At 52.1% G+C, this 11,184-nt stretch overlaps 1 protein-coding gene across 1 annotated transcript; it reads left to right on the top strand.

Annotated features, from left to right (window-relative positions):
* The first annotated feature begins 4,407 nt into the window (after positions 1-4,407).
* On the top strand, positions 4,408-9,264 carry LOC138350142 (uncharacterized). Its single transcript, XM_069300458.1, has 3 exons — positions 4,408-6,426; positions 7,663-7,993; positions 9,071-9,264. The coding sequence occupies exons 1-3, from the start codon at positions 4,408-4,410 to the stop codon at positions 9,262-9,264; spliced, it is 2,544 nt and encodes an 847-aa protein (XP_069156559.1).
* Positions 9,265-11,184: the final 1,920 nt, after the last annotated feature.

Here is an 11,184-nt window from a genome sequence, read left to right as displayed (position 1 = left end):
ACGCGAGTTGGAAATACAACGCGAACATGACAAGCAACAAGCGACTCTGGCTCTTGAGTGTCGTCAACGGGAATACACGTTGGAAACTTCACACCTCGCTCAACGCCAGCAAGCTACTGCCAATCTTCCCGTCAGTTTTAATATATCACATGCAAGTAAGTTAATGCCATCCTTTGTAGAAGCAGAAGTTGATGTTTTTTTCACCACCTTTGAAACCCTTGCTAATCAACTCAGTTGGCCTGTCGACCAATGGGCCACACTTCTCAGAGTCCATCTTACAGGTAGAGCTGCAGTCACACTCAGTACTTTGGCGTCTGAGAATGACTACTACACTCTGAAACAAGCAGTGTTGGACGCCTACCTCCTCTCTACTGAAAGTTATAGAAGGAAATTCCGTGACCACCTGAAGGCAAGTACCACTACCTTCCTCGAGTTTGCTAACACGAAACGGAGGTATTTCATGAAATGGCTGGAAGCAGCACATGTCTCTACTTTTACAGAACTCGTCAACCTGATGCTTGTTGAAGAATTCTTGAGACGTGTGCCGCCTCCTGTCCGCCTCTACTTAGCAGATAAAGAAGAAACCGACTACCTGAAGTGTGCTAAGTCGGCTGACACTTACAGCCTCATCCACCGGCTGACACCTGAACCATCCTCCAGTAAGAAGTCGTGGTACAGTTACGAGAAGGTGAGCCCCGATCAAGCTGGTTCACAACTGTACTGCAAATATTGTAGACTCTATGGACATACCATAGACAAGTGTGGTAAGTCTCAATACAAGGGAACCACTGACCAACAACGACCCAAACCAACTCCTCCTAAGTCCGGTAAGCCTGTGATGAATGTTGGTGTTGATGTTAATGATCTTTCTCTTTTCAGTAACCACCTGTATACTGGAACTGTCTCTGCCAACGGTTCAAATCCGGAGGGAAGTTTCAAATTGAAGATCTTGAGGGACACAGCGGCTCTACAATCGATCATCTTGAAGTCGGCTGTGCCCAACATAGTCTACACCGGGGAAACAGTCTTCATCACTGACCTCACTGCTACTACTCCATACCCTCTCGCCAGAGTCCACCTGGATTGTCCCTACGTGAACGGGGAAGTCCAAGTCGCCGTCAGGGAAAAGCCTTTTCCCATGCCTGGAGTGCAACTTCTCCTAGGCAACGACTTGGCAGAAGACCTGCAACCGACCAACCTGATCGTCATGGACAAACCCCAGGTGTGTAACTCTGTGCCAATAAATCCTATTCTCGAGTATGTTCCAGCAGAGGTTCAAGAGAGTGATGATGTTTCTCCTCCGGTTCTCGTGACCACCCGTGCACAAGCCGCACGTCCACAGCCAGCTGACTCTACTGCTACCGCTGTCCCTCAAGATCCTCAGAAACTACCCCCGCATCTGACCAAGTTGGAGTTCCGTAAGTTGCAGAGGGAAGATCTTACTTTAACACCATTGTTTTTCCAGGCTGAGACTCAACCCGACAGTATTCCTGGGTTCTTCCTAGAGAACGACTTGCTCTACCGCAGATATAGACCCAGTAAACTGAAGGAGGAGGACGATTGGGCCAACACCGAACAACTTGTGATTCCCACCAGCCTGCGGCCCACTATTCTACACCTGGCCCATGGAGCATTCTCCCACTACGGCTTCAACAAGACTTACCATGGGATTCGTCAAGACTACTACTGGCCAGGTATGGTAAACAACGTCAAACAGTACGTAAAACAGTGTCATACATGTCAGATGGCAGGCAAACCGAACGTCTCCATTCCCAGAGCACCACTGATTCCCATACAGGTGCCTGCGGAACCTTTCCACAGACTCATAATAGACTGTGTTGGTCCTTTACCTCGGACCAGTTCAGGTAACGCCTACATCCTAACCATCCTGTGTCCTACCACCAGATTTCCCATAGCAGTTCCAGTGAAGAACATCACGGCTGCTACGGTTATCAAACATCTACTGAAGATCTTCACTCAATACGGATTTCCCAGGGAGATTCAAAGTGACTGTGGCACCAACTTCACCAGTGATCTCTTCAAAAGGACACTGGAGGAGTTCAACATCAAACAGGTATTGTCCAGCCCCTATCATCCTGCTTCACAGGGTTCTCTTGAACGTAGTCATCAGACCATCAAAGCACTCTTGAAAAAGTTTTGTAGTGAAACCTCAAAGGATTGGGATAAGCAGATTGACCTAATAATGTGTATTTTCAGAAGTCTCCCCAATGAGTCCCTAGGAGTATCTCCTTATGAGATGCTCTACGGCCGTAAGTGCCGTACTCCCCTTAAGGCTTTCAAAGACTCTCTCAGAGATGCCACCTTCAGTGAGCATCAGAATGTGCCCCAGTTTCTTCAAAACCTTCAGCACATTCTAGAGAGAGTCCACCGCTTTGCCCATGATAATCTATTGAAAGCCCAGGTGAGAATGAAGACTCATTACGACCAGACCAGCAAAGTAAGAAAATTCAAGCCGGGAGACTTCGTCCTTGCTTATTTCCCTATCCCAGGTTCACCTTTACAAAACAGATTTTCAGGACCCTACTGCGTCAAAGAGTGCAGGAATAATAATAATTATGTGATAGAGACTCCAGATAGGCGGCGGAAGACCCAGCTGTGCCACGTCAACCTCCTGAAGCAATATAATGGTACTCCTCCCACTGTCTTGATTAATTGTTCTACCTTCACAGAACCCTACATCCACAGTGAGACCATCCCGGCTTCTTCTCCCGAAAGCACTGACAAGGAGTCGGCGCTTTCTAATTCCAAAATCCTTAATGATCTTCCCAAATGCTTTCAGGATAATAATCGTGCTCCTATGCCCTCTTCTAATTCCACTCTCACCTCGTCAGATAAGCCCTTCATCCTCCATGTCGACGCCAATGGTACCGACGTGGGTGGTGTCGTGATGCAGCAACGAGGCGAGAAGAATACACCTGTCAGCGACTACTGCTACAAGGATCTACGGAACAATTGGCAAGGAGCTACTCTTCCTCATCCTGAAGCTTCAGCACTTCACTCCACACCTGAAAAGTGCTCGGTCCACCATCAATACGGACCACACCACCCTACACCTCCTGCAGCACGCCCACTTCTCATCTCAACGTCTTCTACTATGGGCTTGCTACCTGCAGAAATTCAACCTGGAGACACGCTATACCAAGAGTCTGACAACATCTTAGCCCATGATCTCTCCAGAGTTTATGAAGTAGAAGCAACTCCATCCATTACTCCACCACATAACGACGTACTTCTTCCAGAACCGCAGGCTTCGGGGGAGAGTTGTGACGATAATCTCCTTCAAGAGATTGAGCCTGCTCTTCCCTCCATAATTACGTCTTCACAACTATATAAAAGACTATGGAAGAAATGTCCAACAACGACAACAAACACCAGCAAGGCTTGCCAGGGTGAGCAGAAACGTATGCAACCAGCCACCTGTTCGAACTCCAACCACCAAACTACCCGTTGATCGCTACGACTCCGCTGATTGGTCGCCGGTCTGGCTGCACCTGCACTCGCCCCCAATACTACCTGATGTCTGGGGTCACCCCAACATCAGTCCTCAGAATGTTCCGTGCTTTCGTAGCCAGCACTCCTCCCAGCTAGACGTTAGCGTGTACTGAGAGAGGTGGTGGCTTTAAGCCAATATTCCAGCACCTCCCACTTAACTTTTGTGTTGCACTTCTTATTATTTTGCCTTAACGTAACTTTCATTGTGTCATTTAAGTATTCTTATTATTTTGATTCATTGATTTTATTATACATATTTGTTTGTCCATATTTTCATGTTTTGATTTATTTAACGTAATTAAAATTTCATTGTTAAAGTTTTACTTGTGTTTTGTGTGTCTTCTCCTTACCTTACCACAGACGAAGTTCCAGTTTTTCTATTTTTTTTATAACTATGTGACGAGGCCATACCCCTAGCCTTAAACAGCCGAACACCAACGCGTTACCGTCACAATATATATATATATATATATATTTTTTTTTTTTTCCCGTATATATATGCCCCGACATCACCCCCATCCCCCGCTCCTGTGCCAGGTAAGTCCACAACGGGCTCACCATAGCCCGTGCTACTTGGAACTTTTTGTTCCAAGTAGCAAATCTTAAACAACAACAGTAGACACCACCCTCACACTATTCCTTACACCACTTCCACACGCCCCCACACTAATCCCCATACCCACCCACACACACACTCACTTCACCCCCCCCCCCGCACCCCACCATACACCCCCACCCCCCACCCTACTACACACCACATACTACACCCCCCCCCACCCACAACTCTACACCGTTCACCCCCCACACAGATCTTCAGCAGGGGTCCCCGCGCGGGGTGGTGGGTAGGGCGGTCGTCCTGCAGGTATCGATCATGTGAGCGCTGCGGATCAAAACATGGACTCTTCCACCCACACCCACCCTCTTCTCCGGCTCTTCCACCCACACCCACCCTCTTCTCCGGCTCTTCCACCCACACCCACCCTCTTCTCCGGCTCCTCCACCCACACCCACCCTCTTCTCCGGCTCTTCCACCCACATCCACCCTCTTCTCCGGCTCTTCCACCCACACCCACCCTCTTCTCCGGCTCTTCCACATACACCCACCCTCTTCTCCGGCTCTTCCACCTACACCCACCCTCTTCTCCGGCTCTTCCACCCACACCCACCCTCTTCTCCGGCTCTTCCACCTACACTCACCCTCTTCTCCGGCTCTTCCACCCACACCCACCCCTCTTCTCCGGCTCCTCCACCCACACCCACCCTCTTCTCCGGCTCTTCCACCTACACCCACCCTCTTCTCCGGCTCTTCCACCCACACCCACCCTCTTCTCCGGCACTTCCACCTACACCCACCCTCTTCTCCGGCTCTTCCACCCACACCCACCCTCTTCTCCGGCTCTTCCACCCACACCCACCCTCTTCTCCGGCTCTTCCACCCACACCCACCCTCTTCTCTGGCTCTTCCACCTACACCCACCCTCTTCTCCGGCTCCTCCACCCACACCCATCCTCTTCTCCGGCTCTTCCACCTACACTCACCCTCTTCTCCGGCTCTTTCACCCACACCCACCCCTCTTCTCCGGCTCCTCCACCCACACCCACCCTCTTCTCCGGCTCTTCCACCCACACCCACCCTCTTCTCCGGCTCTTCCACCTACACCCACCCTCTTCTCCGGCTCTTCCACCTACACCCACCCTCTTCTCCGGCTCTTCCACCCACACCCACCCTCTTCTCTGGCTCTTCCACCTACACCCACCCTCTTCTCCGGCTCCTCCACCCACACCCATCCTCTTCTCCGGCTCTTCCACCTACACTCACCCTCTTCTCCGGCTCTTTCACCCACACCCACCCCTCTTCTCCGGCTCCTCCACCCACACCCACCCTCTTCTCCGGCTCTTCCACCCACACCCACCCTCTTCTCCGGCTCTTCCACCTACACCCACCCTCTTCTCCGGCTCTTCCACCTACACCCACCCTCTTCTCCGGCTCTTCCACCTACACCCACCCTCTTCTCCGGCTCTTCCACCTACACCCACCCTCTTCTCCGGCTCTTCCACCTACACCCACCCTCTTCTCCGGCTCTTCCACCTACACCCACCCTCTTCTCCGGCTCTTCCACCCACACCCACTCTCTTCTCCGGCTCTTCCACCCACACCCACCCTCTTCTCCGGCTCTTCCACCCACACCCACCCTCTTCTCTGGCTCTTCCACCTACACCCACCCTCTTCTCCGGCTCCTCCACCTACACTCACCCTCTTCTCCGGCTCCTCCACCCACACCCACCCTCTTCTCCGGCTCTTCCACCTACACCCACCCTCTTCTCCGGCTCTTCCACCTACACCCACCCTCTTCTCCGGCTCTTCCACCCACACCCACCCTTTTCTCCGGCTCTTCCACCTACACCCACCCTCTTCTCCGGCTCTTCCACCCACACCCACCCTCTTCTCCGGCTCTTCCACCTACACTCACCCTCTTCTCCGGCTCTTCCACCCACACCCACCCCTCTTCTCCGGCTCCTCCACCCACACCCACCCTCTTCTCCGGCTCTTCCACCCACACCCACCCTCTTCTCCGGCTCTTCCACCCACACCCACCCTCTTCTCCGGCTCTTCCACCTACACCCACCCTCTTCTCCGGCTCTTCCACCCACACCCACCCTCTTCTCCGGCTCTTCCACCTACACCCACCCTCTTCTCCGGCTCTTCCACCCACACCCACTCTCTTCTCCGGCTCTTCCACCCACACCCACCCTCTTCTCCGGCTCTTCCACCCACACCCACCCTCTTCTCTGGCTCTTCCACCTACACCCACCCTCTTCTCCGGCTCCTCCACCTACACTCACCCTCTTCTCCGGCTCCTCCACCTACACCCACCCTCTTCTCCGGCTCAGACCCCCGCCGCTGCCTGTGTTGTACCCACACCCTCGCCCCTGCCTGTGTTGTACCCACACCCCCGCCGCTGCCTGTGTTGTACCCAGACCCTCGCCCCTGCCTGTGTTGTACCCACACCCCCGCCGCTGCCTGTGTTGTACCCAGACCCCCGCCGCTGCCTGTGTTGTACCCACACCCCCGCCGCTGCCTGTGTTGTACCCAGACCCCCGCCGCTGCCTGTGTTGTACCCAGACCCCCGCCTGCCTGTGTTGTACCCAGACCCCCGCCTGCCTGTGTTGTACCGAGACTCCCGCCGCTGCCTGTGTTGTACCCAGACCCCCGCCTGCCTGTGTTGTACCCAGACCCCCGCCTGCCTGTGTTGTACCCAGACCCCTGCCGCTGCCTGTGTTGTACCCAGACCCCCGCCGCTGCCTGTGTTGTACCCACACCCCCGCCTGCCTGTGTTGTACCCAGACCCCCGCCGCTGCCTGTGTTGTACCCACACCCCCGCCGCTGCCTGTGTTGTACCCACACTCCCGCCTGCCTGTGTTGTACCCAGACCCCTGCCGCTGTCTGTGTTGTACCTAGACCCCCGCCGCTGCCTGTGTTGTACCCACACCCCCGCCTGCCTGTGTTGTACCCAGACCCCCGCCGCTGCCTGTGTTGTACCCACACCCCTGCCGCTGCCTGTGTTGTACCCAGACCCCCGCCTGCCTGTGTTGTACCCAGACCCTCGCCCCTGCCTGTGTTGTACCCTGACCCCCGCCGCTGCCTGTGTTGTACCCACACCCCCGCCTGCCTGTGTTGTACCCAGACCCCCGCCGCTGCCTGTGTTGTACCCACACCCCCGCCCCTGCCTGTGTTGTACCCAGACCCCCGCCGCTGCCTGTGTTGTACCCAGACCCCCGCCGCTGCCTGTGTTGTACCCACACCCCCGCCCCTGCCTGTGTTGTACCCTGACCCCCGCCGCTACCTGTGTTGTACCCTGACCCCCGCCGCTGCCTGTGTTGTACCCACACCCCCGCCCCTGCCTATGTTGTACCCTGACCCCCGCCGCTGCCTGTGTTGTACCCAGACCCCCGCCGCTGCCTGTGTTGTACCCACACCCCCGCCCCTGCCTGTGTTGTACCCTGACCCCCGCCGCTGCCTGTGTTGTACCCACACCCCCGCCGCTGCCTCAGGTACAACTAGTTCACTTGGTGTTGGGCTTGAGCTGCACTTCTGTAACTCTGGTATGTTATCATGTATTCATGATAACATGTATACTTCATGTATAGTTCATGTATTCTGAAACCTACTTGGACTGTGGTCTTGGGCGAGTGTGTTCGGGTGTGACCCAGCTGTTCACTGAGCGCTGGGTCACCATAACACGTGTTGTTATAGTGTTCCAGCTGTTCACTGAGCGCTGGGTCACTATAACACATGATGATATAGTGACCCAGCTGTTCATTGAACGTTGGGTCACTATAACACGAGTTGTTATAGTGACCCAGCTGTTCATTGAGCGCTGGGTCACCATAACACGTGTTGTTATAGTGTTCCAGCTGTTCACTGAGCGCTGGGTCACTATAACACATGATGATATAGTGACCCAGCTGTTCATTGAACGTTGGGTCACTATAACACGAGTTGTTATAGTGACCCAGCTGTTCATTGAACGCTGGGTCACTATAACACGAGTTGTTATAGTGACCCAGCTGTTCATTGAGCGCTGGGTCACCATAACACGTGTTGTTATAGTGACCCAGCTTCTCCTCAGACCTCAGGATACGTTTGGGAGTGACATAGTCTGTCCTTACTCTCCATGCACAGCAACTTTGAACCTCCGGAATATCGCGTCAAAATTCCAGCGCTTCAGTGAACATGAAAGCGCCGAAAATTTGACGCGTTCTCGGATTAATCTGCAGGTCGGCGTTCAATTCCCGACCGTCCAAGTGGTTGGGCGACATTCATTCTTTCTCCCCCCCCCCGGTCCCATCCCAAATCCTTATCCTGACCCCTTCTAAGTGCTATATAGTCGTAATGGCTTGGCGCTTTCCCCTGATAATTAATTCCCTTCCCTTCGATAGATTAGTTGCGAAGCCTAGGTTCGGGCGCGTATATACTCACCTAACTGTGATTGATTGATTGATGAAGATTAAGCCACCCAAGAGGTGGCACGGGCATGAATAGCCCGTAAGTGGTGGCCCTTTTGAGCCATTACCAGTATCAAAAGATGATACTGGAGATCTGTGGAGGACCTAACTGTGCTGGCGAGGGCCTTTTTACGGGCTATTCATGCCCGTGCCACCTCTTGGGTGGCTTAATCTTTATCAATCAATCTGGCAAGGGTTGAACTTCAGCTCTTTTGTCCAGCTTCGCCACTGTCAATCAACTGGTGAACAGGTGCCTGGGCCTATTGGGCTCTATCATATCTACATTTGAAACTATGTAAGGTCTGCCTCCACCCCTCAAAATAGTCCTTTAACTATCCTGTGAATTCCTCTTAGAATTTTGTAGGTGGTAATGATGTCTCCCCCAAACTCTTCTGTCTTTCAAGGACGTGAAGTTTAATTCCTGTCGCCTTTCCTCGTAACTCATTCCTCTCAGCTCTAGGACTAGTCTGGTGGCATACCTCTGTGTTACAAGGCTCTTGGCTGCTAACAGTTGTATTGTTACAACAGTAAAAGTCAACGACATTACAAGTCTACGATGACGAAACAGTCTACGATGACGAGACAGTCTACGATGACGAGACAGTCTACGATGACGAGACAGTCTACGACGACAAGACAGTCTACGACGACAAACCAGTCTACGCCGCCAGTACCACAAAACCACACAATACCACTCATGCCTCTCTGTACCCTCCCAACCTCCCTACCCTTCAGCCCCATTAACCCCATTAATGTCACCTGTGACATGTATGCAAAATCCTCTCCTCAAACCCCTCAAACCCCCCCCCATTCCACGCTACTCTCTACTACCCTACACCTCCCCTTCCCCACTACCCTCCACACACCCCTTCGCTAGAGGTGTGGGGGAACGAGATGGGGAGAAGCAGAATGGATAAGTAAGGGTGCTAGGCGTCGGCACCTCCCAGAGGAACACAGAGAGAGGTAGGGTTCTTCCCCTACCCCTCCCCTCTATTTTGGGACCAAGCTTTGATCTCTTTTTACGGCAGCCCCCGCCAAGAAGGAAGGATAGGGGGAAGGAGGGGGAAGGGGGGGATAAAGAGGGGGGGGGCGAAGGAGGAGATAAGGAAGGGTGGAGAGAGAAAGGGTTACGTATAAGGCGTTGGGGGAGAGGGAAGGGAAGGGAAGGGGGGGGGGGTGTACGAGAAAGGAAATTAAATGGAAAGAGGTGTAATTAGGAAGGGTATTGGGAGGGAGAGAGAGAGAGAGAGAGAGAGAGAGAGAGAGAGAGAGAGAGAGAGAGAGAGAGAGAGAGAGAGAGAGAGAGAGAGAGAGAGGGAGAGAGAGAGGAGGGGGGGGGGCAGGCCAGAAAGAAGCTGCTAAGAGACGTGAAGGGAGTAGGGGAGGGAGTAGGGGAGGGAGTAGGGGAGGGGGATGGAGTACAGTCAAAGGTGAAGGGTGATTGTTAAGGTAACGCTGCTCCAGGTGAAGGCTGTCTGACTTAAGGAAACGAAGCCCCAAATAAAAATATCAAAACAAAACAAAAAAAGATACTAACTAGAGAAATAAACAAGGAAAAATCAACGAGTAGAGGTTGAGTGAGAAGTCCAATAACATGATTTATTATTATTAACATCTTTATTGACAAAATTAATTACAATTGTGACGAATGAGGAAGCGGGAAGCTGGTATGAGATCACTGACGTAACTCTTGTTGTTGTCTTACATTTAGCTACTCAGAACGAAGTTTTTTTTTTTAGGGATATTCCTGCGCGGGCCCTAAGCCTCTGACTGGCCCACTATGCGTTGCTTGTTTCTGTTTTACTTGGGCGGAGTATGAGTATTTATGACTCGGAGAACGAAGTGTCCATGTAGCACGGGCTATGGTGAGCCCGAAAATATGTAACTAGAGAGAGAGAGAGAGAGAAGATTAAGCCACCCAAAAGGTGGCTTGGGCATGAATAGCCCATAAGTGGTGGCCCTTTTGAGCCATTTCCAGTATCAATAGATGATACTGGAGATCTGTGGAGGTGCGACTGCACCCTGCGTGACGGGAGATGTCTCCCGTGAATATGTAACTCTCCAACACAGGTTAATATACCAAGACCCCGAGAGGTGGAGCGTCTCAGTGGAGGAGCAGACCACACACACAGCACGAAGGGAAAATATATGTCTCCTGGAGATACTGTCTCCTGTCCCGCAGTATTTCACCATATAGAGTGTATGAAATACATTAACAAAAACAAATGCTTCAAATACTTCATCTCATTCTTCTTTGAAGTCCCACTGTTTTTTTTCGCTTATTTTTTTTTCTCTCAGTCTTACTATTTTTTATCTGTCTTTCAGATCTTTCTGCTATCTTTATCTCTCTGATCATGTTGCTCTCTCTCTCTCTCTCTTTCTCTCTTTCTTTCTCTCTTTCTCAGTCTTGTGTTGTCTTTCCCTCTCTTAGAGTCCTCTACTCTCTCTCTCTTTCGAAGAGGTAAATAATGTTATAGAGTCGGTGTTATTTTGAGAGAGAGAGAGAGAGAGAGAGAGAGAGAGAGAGAGAGAGAGAGAGAGAGAGAGAGAGAGAGAGAGAGAGAGAGAGAGAGAGAGAGAGAGAGAGAGAGAGAGAGAGAGAATCATCCGGAGAAGCAACTGAATCAATTAGAATATTTGGACATAAACATTTTGATTCCCTAT

The sequence above is a fragment of the Procambarus clarkii genome, chromosome 44 (genome assembly GCF_040958095.1).
Source record: "Procambarus clarkii isolate CNS0578487 chromosome 44, FALCON_Pclarkii_2.0, whole genome shotgun sequence".
NCBI lineage: Eukaryota > Metazoa > Arthropoda > Malacostraca > Decapoda > Cambaridae > Procambarus > Procambarus clarkii.
The sequence above is the reverse complement of the archived record's forward strand: the minus strand, read 5'-3'. Positions and strand labels throughout refer to the sequence as shown.